Raw genomic sequence first — 12,624 nt, forward strand, 5'->3', positions numbered from 1 at the left:
TCTTTTTACTAATGGGAAATGTTCGCAAAATTTAATTTTTTAAACTTGTCCAAAATTAAAAAAAAATAATAAAAATTTAATTTTTACCTCTCTCTTTGAAGTATAATTCCTCAGGGAGAATATAAAAGTATATATTTATACAAAAATCTTAATTTTTCAATAAAGAATTATCTTCTAACATTTTCTTATTTCCTGTATAATTATACTTACAACAAACAGCTGATCCGACGTGCGATTTGCTGTTGTTTGCACTCCTCTAATATTTCTTGGAGCCTGTCGAAGACAGAATTAATGTTAAATATGAGTCAAGTAACAAATCAAGCAGTAGGTCAAGTGACAGATTATTGAACTTTACAAGATAAAGAAATCGTGCTTTTAAACGTGCCAACGTTTTTATCTTTAATGCTTTTGTATTCATTTTGACTCCCATAAATTTATATAAAATTAATAGAAGTAAAAGGTTGAGAATACAAGATAAATAAATAAGGTTATGTTACTAAATAAAACATGCATATTTTACATTAAATAAATCATGATCTTTTAGTAAAAAAAAAGACAAGTAATTAATTTACATTCAAGAAGTGTTTTACAAAGTCGATATAATTGAAGATTATGTAAGGTATTTAAGGTTAGGTGTTAATGTGAAGAAATAAACTGCAGTGAGTACAACGATGAATTCCCAGAAAATAACTACTCACGAAGAGCCCGCAAGCTCGGCGTAGAGATGCCAGCATATCGATGCAGCTGAACGACAGACGAGACGATAAAATTCTTGCTGCACCTTGTCAAACAAACATCAATTGACATCAAACACTGTCAAAGTGTCGAACCATGTCCAATCATAAGCCCTCTGCACTTCCGTCAATTAAAGGGATGCTGGAACCGTCTGTATTACCGATAAAACTATTCCAAATTCGGTAGTAGTGACACCTTTCATTCACTTCTTATACTTATTATATTATAACTACTCCTCTCAGACCGATCTCTGTCATATTACCGATGATGAAAATATTATGCAATTCGTTTGAAAAAAGTTATAACAAGTTTACAATATAATTTTTTTATTCAAATTATATAACAAAGTTTATTATATATTAAAATAAAAATCCTTATAATTAAATATAAAAATAAAAATTTTTGTAATTTTAATTCTTCGTCTACAATCATATTTTTATTACTTCCGTCTGGGATTTTTTGTCCAGCCCAAATACTTTTAACGTCCTTTTTTACTGTTCTAGACTTTCAAAAAATGTAGAAAAATTTAGTGCTACTTTTTTCTATCGAATAATTTTCTGACTCAAATGTGCGTTAAAATTTTGATTTAAAAAAAGCTCCCCTTTTTATTTTGAAGAAATTTGAGAATTAAATTTCGCTTATGCCAAGAAATACACAGATTGCAAATGGAGAAAAAAATAAAAATCTTTTTTATAAAATCAAATCTATATAAATTCCTGCAGCGTTAAAACAGGTCATGTGATCAAAATTGACAAATATCAAGCATCAATTTTTATCATAAGTGCATCCAGAAGCATGAGCGTTCCCTGAGCGTTCAGTAAGCTCTTGTATCTGTTTGGTCTATATTTTTAGATCTAATGAAACATGCCAATCAGATGCAAAAACTCACTGAGTGCTCATTAAGTAAAAAAGGCATTAATCTATTATGTATTAATATGTTTATTTATTATAATTCGTAACATAGAATAACTTTGTCCACTATAGATAATCTTTAATATCATCTTTCTTACTTATTTATTACTGTTTATTATTTTTCTAATGCCATGTTTAGGCCGTAAGGTTATGTAGCGCTCATTGAGCGATGGAACGACTTAAAATTAAATAAGTAAGAAAGATGATATTAAGGATTATCTACAGTATTAATTAATCTCTTTTTTATTCAGTGATCATGAGTATTCAAGCGGTCATGAGCGGTCATTGCTTCTGGATGCACCTCATGTGACCTGCTTTGACGCTGAAAATGAGCGTCAAACATGTCAGACATGCGAAGTATGCGACACGAACAAACTTTTTATATTTTTTAAGACCTTTCCCCACTTCTCATAGTCTATCATTCACGTTGCAAATTGTTGCAAGTGAGAAGAGATGACTATGACCCTTCCTTTGGGCCGGAAAACCAAATAAAGGAATAAAAAGAAGTAAGAAGAGAAAGAGTGGGAAGTTCTGGAAAAAACCAAAACCGTGTTAAAGGAGCCTAAATTCGACGCAGAAGTGGACTAAACTGAATAATTATCAGGTACATTAAACTTTGTTTGTTGATATTTTCTGGAAATTAAAATTTGGAAATCGGTAAAGTTTTTTCTCATGAATGAGTTGCGAGAAATGCTGCAGTAGTATGAAAAATAGCTTAAACAGGATTTAACCTAACCTAGGCTCAGACTTAAAACTCTTGTTTTAAAGCCAAAAAGAGACAGAGAGAATGTTAAGCCTCGCTTAAAATCAAAGAAACGTGGTGCGAACTTAATTCAATTTGCGAGTCCAAATTAGATTAAATTCATGCAATTTTGTTTGTAATTAGTGCTACGTTTAGTAGAAAAAGTAGCTTTGCAATTGTTGTAAATTTTTTAACGTAATTAGTTTTTGCCCTTAATTTCTCACGGATCTAAATGTACAATTTGATCATATTAAAGAATCTTATAATAATTGCAAAACTACTTTTTCTGTAGAGTGCAGCCGTAAAATCAATATTTGCCTTTGTTTCCCTGCTTTGTTCGCAAAATGTTTACACTGATTTAACTTAAAAAAAAAAGGTTATCGCGGTTGACCATATCATTGTGTTATCTATCTTCTTATCTATCTTCTTATCATAAATTTTAGCTTAGAGTACATGCCTATATTATTTTATTACAGATATTTCTTGTATTGAGAGAATAGACATAGCATAAAACTTGTCAAAATGAAATACAGACATTTGCTTCAGCAACATATAACGTATTACAATAAACAATTGTATTGTTATCAATGCAAGATCACATTACAAAACCTCAAGGAAGGAAAACGTCATTACGAAGACGCTCACTCATCTGTCAGCAGTCAAATATCTGATTTCCTAAATAAAATGAAATTGTCAAGAAAAAATTGTATGGAATTAGTACAACAAGGAATTATAATAAGAGGAATGCAGCAAGATTACTTCTGTATACATTGCCAAAGTTCAATATCTTCTTTTCATAATTTTTCTCAACATTTAAAAGAAGAAAATCACTGCAAATATGTAAATTCTAAACCTATATTAAAACATTCTTCAAATGAGCAACAAAAGTCGAATGACAATACAAATAACAAACAAAGCAATGCTTTTGAAAAAGCAGCTTGTGTTAATGTTGATAATTCAGTGGAACATAAAAACGAATCAAATGCAATAATACAGTCAATCAGTGAGAATATGTTAATGAAAGATACTTCAAATAGTTCTATGCAGACAGCAAGTGAAACTATTACAAATGTGCCTTATGGATTAATGAAGGAAGAAAAAACGAATAAACATTTTTTAATGCAACATACAATATATACAATACAAACATACAATGGACGATGGTATTGTGATATGTGCGAGTTTACATTGCGAAGCTTAATAGCTATGACTTGTCACTTACAAGAATTTCATCTAGATAATGGTTCACAAATATCAGATTTTTTTGATAAATCTATCAAATTATCAGACAAAAATTGTACAGAATTATTAAATCATGAAATAGCAATGCAGGATGTAATGCATGATTATTTTTGCATACCTTGCAAATGTTCTTTCCCTTCTGTAAATCATTTTTATGAGCATTCAATTGGAAAGAAACATAAGGACATGAGCCAGTGTAACAAAAAACACGAAGAGGCTAATGTTGTGCTGGAAGAACCTGCAGCTAAACTAAATTTAAGTAATAATACAATTAACAATCAAATTATATCTGTTAATGTACAAAATGAAAGTGATTTAATTAGGAATCTTCCAAGTAGTTTTAAAGCAGAAGAGAAAGATACAATTTTATTAAAGTCTTATAATAAAGATAGTATTAGTGAGGATCTGCAAAGTGAAAGCTTATGTTTAAAAACATATATTCATATGAATTTTTGTTGTTTGTGCGATATGTTTATTGATGACAATGCTATAAACATTCATGTGATACATAACAGCCATAAGTTTGCAGTGTCTTTATTTAGAAAAATCCAAATCTCTTATCAGCAAACATTGTGCATTATAAAGTTAGAAGGGAAAAGAAAAACTCTGAGATCACTACAGTTAAATAATAAAAAATTCGATGGAACTATATGGCCAAAACATGCAGAAACAGCAAAGTATACTTGCGATCAATGCAATCAAATGATCGAGAAAGATGATATAATAAATCATGAGATAACAATACACAAAAGTGGCATGATGTTTTCTATGAAGTTTATCTATAATTGGTCACCTGAAAGTAGAAATCTTAACGCCACTATTTATTATCCACTGTTTAAATGCTCGTTCTGTAATGAGATAATACATGGCGTAATGTCATTACAAGCTCATTTTTTGAAATACGAGCACAAAGAAAATATTAAATCATTAATTGACATCAAGAAACGAGAATATGATAGTTGTGAAAATATACAAATTTATTTGGAGCCAATTGAATTTTTATGTTTGATCTCTTTTGAGAATAATGGCGGGACTATTCAAATTCAGGAGCAGCCTCTGATGTATATTAAAAACCATTATACAACGCTTCATAAAAATGCAAGAAAAATGCAGGAAACATTTATTTACGTTTGTTTTAACTGTAATTATACAACGAATAAAATCAACAGTGTAATTGATCATTTATTTAACGAGTTCGTACATTTGAAGCATTTTGAAAATATTCTTCTTACATATATGTCTATACAAAATGTGTCTACATCAAGAGAGTTTATCATAAATAAAAATGAACATGGAGTAAAATCTCCAATTTCTAAAGATGTATCAATTGATAATGAATTGACGGAACATAACATTGACAAAATACAAGTAAATACAGGACAATACGGCAATCGTAACTTAATAGCTGAAATGAATTCCAATAACACAAATAATGGAATGAGTCAAAATGAAGAAAATAATTTTGACTTTTTTATATCTCTCGATGTATTTACGGAAATTAATACATTAATAAAACAAGATTATGAATCACAGCAGTTGTCTACAAAGTTAAAGAGCACGATAAATCATCATAATAAAATGTATTTTAGAGATTTTCTCGACTTCGAAGAAATCATGTTTGTCTGCAACTATGAAAAACTAGAGAGAATTAAATCAAATTCGCAGTTTTTCTTTTTATTGTCTGACAAAATATTTTGCCTTATATGTGAAAATCTGCAATTATGCAATATACAGGCAATATACGAACATATAAATTCTGAAAAACACATTATAAAATTTAACATGTTACATGAGAATGAAGAACATGTGGAACTGTTAAAGCAGCTAGTGAAAATACAACCTGCATATACCAAATGTTTTGCTTGTGACATACATACATTTCAGAATAGAAAAACTAACACATATTTTAAGAATCATATATGTACGTCTTTGCACAAGAAAAATTATAACCAATTACGTTATCAGATTGAGTTAATATTGGAAGAATTCTCTCTCCAAAATTTATGGTATAATATCCAATACTTTGCTTGCGTTGATTGCAACAAAAAATTCAAAATGAAGATAAAATTCATGGAACATCTTAATAACAAACATAGGGAAGTGATAAGAAACAAGACTAATTCAAAGTTTGATTTTTGCTTAACGTGTGCAACTTTATGGTACAAAACAAGTGATATCAAAGACATCCATATAAATTATGAACAACACTGTCAGTTACAAATGCATTGGTATCTAAAGAAAAGTAATGACTTCGCAATTACGCCGCTGCCGCAGACTGTGCAAAAATTGTTGAGAAATGTTAACAAAATTTCTGCTGATCTATTTCAATTGTCGAAGAAGGTATTAAATGATCCAAAAGTGATTGAACTTACGGATGCTTTAAAGCACATCTTTGAAACACGTCAACTCCCTGTGGAAGTGTTCATGTTTGGTTCAAGAGTCACTGGTTTAGCGTTAACAAAGAGCGACATCGACATATATCTTAATTTCGGTAAATATATTTGTTTCTGATATTTACGAAATTGATTAAATATTTAAAAAAATTTCAAATGATCATAGATGCAACAAATTTTTTTTATTATCTATTTAAAATAATTTTTAAAATAAATTTTGACACTTTTTCAAAACAATTAATTTTGTGAATTGCTGTATATAAAATAAACTTATAAGAAATTTATAAAAAATAAATTTGTAAAAAGAATTATAATATAAAACTTAAAACAAAAATTTTCTATTAGGTGACGAATGTACCGAGCCTCAATCGATTAAAAGAAGGAGTAAGCAGATTCAAGATTGTTTACGTACCGATCATGAGAATTGGGATATAGAATTAACTTTGGACAGGAGCAGAACTCCTATAATAAAAGTAAAGCACAGATCAACAGGATTGCAGTGCGATATCTCGTTTACGAAAGGTTTATCAGTGGAAAATTCCAAACTTATTAGGTATAAAACATTGTATTTCTAAGAAGTATCTCTCTCTCTCTCTCTCTCTCTCTCGAAATATATTTTATAATAATTAATAATTTTATAATAACTAATAAATCTAGATCTTTCAATACCGCATATCCACCGTGTCAAAAATTAACACTGTTTTTGAAAAAATGGCTCTCGCTGGCGGGTTTGAGTGGTCCTGACGGAATGACAAATTATGCTCTTGTCTGGCTAGTCATCTTTTATTTGCAAATCAAATTTAAAATTCCGAGTATTGCTGACTTAATCAAAAGCCATAATCAGTCGAAAATCATCTCTGGTAAGTATTTTAGAGATTTCTAATTTAATATGTTGTATTGTAGCATGTTATAAGTTTATAGAATCTGTAATTGGGAAAAATCTTATTTTGCCATAATAATAAATCATAATTTTACACATTCGTATCTTAGAATTGGCATAATTATAATATAATATTGATATCTTGTTATATTCTAGGTTGGGAAACTGGAGTTAGTGATACTATTTTTATCAACGTACCACAACAACCAATACATGAACTGTTGTTAGGATTTTTCGAATATTACGGAGGTTTCGATTACATGCGTCTTGTCGTATGTCCATTATTAGGCGAGACGTGCCAAAAGAAAGCTTTTGCTGAAGTATCGATTTTACCTGATTCTATGGCACTTTACGTTGCACAATTACAAGGTGATAAAACAGAATATTTTCGTATTGATTCACCTATGTGTGTGCAAGATCCTTATGATCTCTCACATAATTTAACAAAGGCTGTGTCAATTTTAACGCTTAAACGTTTTAAACACTATTGCAATGAAAGTTCATCAGTATTACATAGCATTATTGCTAAATCATAAAAGAAAAGATATTTTATTAGATAAAATTATCTTTTTTAAGATATATTTTTAAGAGTAATTTTGTATAAGTCAATTATTTTTATTTCTCTCGACTATAATGTTTATAGTGAAACATTGCTAATGAATCTAATAATCTTATGTGTATAATAAGATTGTATCTAATATCTCATTTATAATGCTTGCAATATGCATTATAATATTTTTAAAAGATAAATATTGTTATAAAACAACATTTTTTAAGAAGCGATTTTAATTATTCATTTCGTAGTTTTAAAGTGAAGGGAATCAATTGTGTTCGCGCATGTACTTTATATTATTTTATTTTTATTTTTTATATGTAATATGCGTTTATGTATTTCTTTTGCATTTAATATTAATGCAACATTTGATTTTAATATTAATGTAGATGGAATGTTAGGCTAATTGTAGCCTACAAATTTTTATTGATATAATCTTTTTTTTCCATTTTCCCTACTAAATGAAAGGAAAATATATCACGATTGCTATATTTGATTTTACTTTATGACTTATTATAATTTTAATAGTTGTATCATAATATAGGTATTACACAAAAAAAAACCAAAAATAATCTGCTAGTTTTTCTATCGTTACATTATCGTTATACTATATAATGTGATTCTTAAAGTAAATGGTACTTTTAGAAAACAATTACCTCATCAAAGTTCTATTTTTATAACATATTTTTATGTACAAAAGAAGATATATAAACTGCGTATGTTGTTATATTTGTAAACTATGTGTATTGTTGTATTTCATATTTTGTAATATTATAGATGCGTTCAGGAATACGCTATTAGCGTTATTTATTCTATATCTTTATCATTCATCAGACAACAGTTAAACAAAATAAAATGACATATATAGATATACGTCATTAAAAAGTCTTTTTTACTGGATAAACTATAACATTACAAAATAAGACAAAAAAACATTGATTAATAAATACATAAAGAAATATTCTAATTTTTTTAAATAGACTCTACTTTTTTATAACGAAATAAGATGTAAGAGGAAGAGGCGAAAGACTTCTAATGTATATCAAATAAAGCAAATAAAGCTTAGTGAAGTCACATACTTTGATTTATTCTCGATTCATTTTCTTCCTGTACAATGTCTTGCTTCCATATATATTCTTTTATATATTTATTCTTAGATATGCAAGATTGTTTACATGTGAAAACGGCCAATATTCCCCAATCAAGACTCTTGATAACATCTTTTAAGTCGAGAAAATTTAATAGTTGCGGCATTATCTGTAAATCATATTTTTAATTTAGATAGAAATATGACATTTTGTTAAATAAAAAATTTTATTAATTTTAAATATATGCAAAACTTATTTGATTTTATATTATAAAATTTAACATAATACTTTCAACTTCATTCAAGATTGTGCAGTATATTTCAAAACAAGATTACATGGAGTATTTACGTTTTAAGTTTAATCAGTTCTTATTTAAGATAACTTGTTTAAGTACAATCTTGAGATGTCATAAGCCAATCACAGAGATATATTAGCATCTTAAGACAGTCTTAAGATAAGAACAGACTATGAATATTGATCAGTTTATATAATTCATACACACACGCACACACGCGCGCGCGCGCACACACACACACACACACACACACAATGAGAGAGAGAGAGAGAGAGAGAGAGAGAGAGAGAGAGAGAGATTATATTTTATAGTAAACACACAATCCTGACTCCATTTATATATGAATGAACATACTTGAAATTCAAACTGTCTATCGCCATTGCATTCTGGACATTTTGGTACATCCGTTATCTGACTGTGTGATGAAATATATAAAACTTTTCCTCCTCTATCATATCTGTCAAATAAATATCAATTAGGCTGTAACTATAAATTTAATTTTTAAAGCGACGTACCTCAAAATCTGATCTGGATAATTATCTATTTTTAGACGAAACTTTGCAAATGTTTCATCCTTTTCATCGTTAGCCATTTGTGATAAATCATCGTTAACATCTTCATTCTGAAAAATTCCAGCTTTGCCATCCTGTATTATTGAATTGTATTTTTCGATTTCCTTCTCTTCGCTATTGGAGTCATTCTTTTTGACATTTTCCATTGCAGTGCTGTCGCTTTCCATTACAATTTCGTATTCAGGAAACAGAAAACTATTGTCATTTTTTGCTTCAGTACCACATACATCTTTATGTCCATTCTTCCAATCGTATACTTGATGAAGACGGGAACAATAATTGACCACTTTACATTTGCCACAGTGATTAGGCGCTAAAATTCCACATATGCGGCATGTTTTTGCCCATTGAGATACGTCTGCAAAAATAACAAATCATAACTTGTATATTTTTATTAAAATCATAGTTTTATTAGTTACTACAGAAAAATCAGGGTTGGGTAAATTAACTTTTTTTTTATCTAAATTAAGTTAAAGTTAATAGCCTTGAAAATTTAACTTAATTAAAATACAAGTTAATCCATAATAAAATTAATTGAATTAAAAGTTAAGTTAATAAAAAAAATAATTAAAAAGTTAAAAGTTAAATTTGGTTCAAACAACCAAAGAAAAAAAATTTTTGACTATTTTACATAATTTTTCATATTTTTTCTTTCTTACAGCTTATTTATTTAATCTGGTTATTTTTGTTCACAAGTAACAATTATACAATATAAAATTACTAAATTATATACTCATTAGCCTCTCGCATTGCTATCTAAAGATTAACTTAAAAAAAAAATCAAATTAAAAGTTAATAAAATGTAACTAAATTAAGTTAAAAAGTTAAAGAGTCTAAAATGTAACTAAGTTAAGTTAAAATTAATTAACTTTTTAACTTTTTAACTTAGCACTACCCAACCTTGAGAAAAATAGCTCTTGTATTACAATAATACCGATATCCGTTCCCCAGTCCTTCTGTTCCACAGGTGGTTCAGCCGGATAAAAATCATTTATTCTACTTAGCTGTGATCGGAAGGCCTTTAAGTTCCCATTTTGATTCGGCCTACAACAATCTGCGTTCTTGCACACGAAAATATAGACAGTTCTGTGAAATGCATTGGAGTCTTCCTCGTACGGTGCATAGATTTGACAGAGAAACACGCAGGGATCACCGCAGTACTCGCATTCCAAGTCGCCTTTGCTGGGAATATTTTTCAGATCGAGCCAGGCCGGCTTGCCGCCTGCTTTACTGGGAAAGAATCTGCTCTCAAGTTGCCAGTTCTCGCATTTCTCTACAAATCCTAGATCGACTGCCATATCTAAAATTATCAGAAAAAAAATGTCATTGAAATTGCACATCAATGGATCATAAAATATGTCATCGATTCAGAAATAAATAGTAGAAGTTAAAGAGGAAACGAGCACTCACTCGAAACTCCGAAACGTCAAACTGAACCCACGTGGTTGTCCATTGATGGAAGAAACTTTTTGATAACGAACCGAATACAAGTGTGTACCATTTGGCGCTCACATAACAATTGAGTAAATACTCGCTGTTATTGGTGTATTTTTCTAGATCATCCAATCAGATCTTTAAATCTAGAAGAATCCGCCAATAGTAGCGCTCACTCAACTGTTGAGTCCGCTGAACGTACCCATGTAATTTATCTATATCTTCTTATTGACTGCTAATGGAAATATACATTGATTTTTATAGCACTGCTGTTGCGATCTTCTAGAGTCCCTCTAGTAAGAGTCAAGTCATAAGGGACACTGATCTCTGATTGGTCAGATTTTGAGTCCCTTTAAACGCCACCATTTGCAAATACTTTCGATGTGGTGAACTTTGAATGTGTGAATTGGTGTGAGCAACTATTTCATGATGTAGAAGACGGGAATGCGACACGCATGACTATTAACTGTCAACCACGGTGAACCACGAATTGTGCTGTTTCCAGTACTCGACATCCGGCAATGGCGTTCTTCCGGTCTTATCTCTTATGGCCATTCTACAAGCCATTAGTCATAAATCAGAAGTTAGAAGTTGGACACGCATTCTACAATAAGCCATTAGTCATAAATCAGAAGTTGGAAGCTGGAAATTGACCAATCACAGTCGTCAATTTCCAACTTCTAACTTCTGATTTATGACTTATTGTAGAATGACCATTAAGTGGGGAGCACAGACTTTTGCATAACGCATAACACATAAGCCATAAGAAGTCCAACCAATTAGAGTCCTTTATTTCTTGCCTTTCCGGCAAGAAATAAAGGACTTTGATTGGTTCATTTTCTTATGCCTCATGTGTTATGCATTATGCAAGAGTCTGTGCTCCCCGCTTTACTAGAAGTACTCTAGATTTACCGCCGCGCCGTCTGTGCCTTTCGGTACTACGTGTATATGTTGTGTATGTTGATATCTGTCACTGCTTTTGTAAGGTTAGCTTATCTATCCAACCGCGGAAGGCGGACATCAACGGAATCCCTGCGTTTTTGAGAGTCGCGGCGAGGATGACGTCCTGTTTCGAGAATATGCAGGTGCCGTCCTGCGTCTGGTTCGAGGGCGGCGAGAAGAGAAACGCGCTTGTTTCAATGCTTGCAGGCACATTGGTAAATTCATGGGTTTCACACCCACATTTTTGCCACAATAAACAAACATATATACCTCTCATAAATACATTTACCGATAAACAATGATTTTTAATATACTCTTTTATCTTTCTTTAGTCCTTTATTGAATCTCGGAGTATTGTATGATATTGTAGATATTAATTTTTAATGCTTTCAACAATTTGCATTTCTCACATTAATTTTCCTTCATCAATTACAGTTGAAAATCTTACCGAAACGCTATTTCAGTTTTTCGTAGGATGGTGGTTTATAATAGACGCGCACGCAAAATATCCTGATGAAATGTCAAATGCGTACCATGTTTGTGGAGTATTTGGTACTATATCACTCTTCATGTAAGTAATATTAATATTAGAATTATCAATAGTATATATAAACTCTAGCCAAAAATATTAAGTATCTTACTAATTATTATTTAAAGTTTTAGCTCAAAAATTAATTTATGACATTTATTGTAAATTGTCCTTAACAATACATATAAAAAAGTTCTAGATAAAAAAAAAATATAGGTATATAATATTTTTGGTCAAAGTATATTGTGATAAAATGTATCAGTAATAGAATTCGTATTGTTATATTGTGTATATATATATATATATA

The 12,624-nt window shown here is 30.0% G+C and overlaps 4 protein-coding genes across 5 annotated transcripts in view; 2 read left to right on the forward strand and 2 right to left on the reverse strand.

Moving 5' to 3' along the window:
- LOC108755313 (NADH dehydrogenase [ubiquinone] flavoprotein 2, mitochondrial) overlaps positions 1–879 on the reverse strand; it is a 1,980-nt gene extending 1,101 nt beyond the window's left edge. The window contains exons 1-2 of the mRNA XM_018498237.1: positions 699–879; positions 211–273 (exon numbers count right to left, since the gene is read on the reverse strand). Of these exons, the coding sequence (XP_018353739.1) occupies positions 211–273; positions 699–734 (99 nt within the window). The 5' untranslated portion in view covers positions 735–879. The remainder of the gene's footprint in view (positions 1–210; positions 274–698) is intronic.
- Positions 880–2,068: 1,189 nt separating this feature from the next.
- On the forward strand, positions 2,069–7,440 carry LOC108755284. Its single transcript, XM_018498203.1, has 5 exons — positions 2,069–2,251; positions 2,866–6,122; positions 6,370–6,577; positions 6,682–6,884; positions 7,061–7,440. Exons 2-5 carry the CDS (start codon positions 2,912–2,914, stop codon positions 7,438–7,440), a joined length of 4,002 nt encoding a protein of 1,333 aa, XP_018353705.1. The 5' UTR covers positions 2,069–2,251; positions 2,866–2,911.
- A 1,050-nt stretch (positions 7,441–8,490) lies between these two features.
- On the reverse strand, positions 8,491–10,938 carry LOC108755322 (programmed cell death protein 2). Its single transcript, XM_018498250.1, has 5 exons — positions 10,823–10,938; positions 10,347–10,712; positions 9,356–9,770; positions 9,195–9,297; positions 8,491–8,714 (listed from the first exon to the last, which is right to left on the reverse strand). The coding sequence occupies exons 2-5, from the start codon at positions 10,708–10,710 to the stop codon at positions 8,529–8,531; spliced, it is 1,068 nt and encodes a 355-aa protein (XP_018353752.1). The 5' UTR covers positions 10,711–10,712; positions 10,823–10,938; the 3' UTR covers positions 8,491–8,528.
- Positions 10,939–11,771: 833 nt separating this feature from the next.
- Positions 11,772–12,624, forward strand: part of LOC108755330 (transmembrane protein 50A) — a 1,680-nt gene continuing 827 nt past the window's right edge. For both annotated transcript variants that reach the window (XM_018498259.1, XM_018498260.1), the window contains exons 1-2: positions 11,772–12,003; positions 12,253–12,359. In XM_018498259.1, the coding sequence (XP_018353761.1) occupies positions 11,905–12,003; positions 12,253–12,359 (206 nt within the window). In that variant the 5' untranslated portion in view covers positions 11,772–11,904. The remainder of the gene's footprint in view (positions 12,004–12,252; positions 12,360–12,624) is intronic.

The sequence above is a fragment of the Trachymyrmex septentrionalis genome, unplaced genomic scaffold (assembly GCF_001594115.1).
Source record: "Trachymyrmex septentrionalis isolate Tsep2-gDNA-1 unplaced genomic scaffold, Tsep1.0 scaffold87, whole genome shotgun sequence".
Taxonomy (NCBI): Eukaryota; Metazoa; Arthropoda; class Insecta; order Hymenoptera; family Formicidae; genus Trachymyrmex; species Trachymyrmex septentrionalis.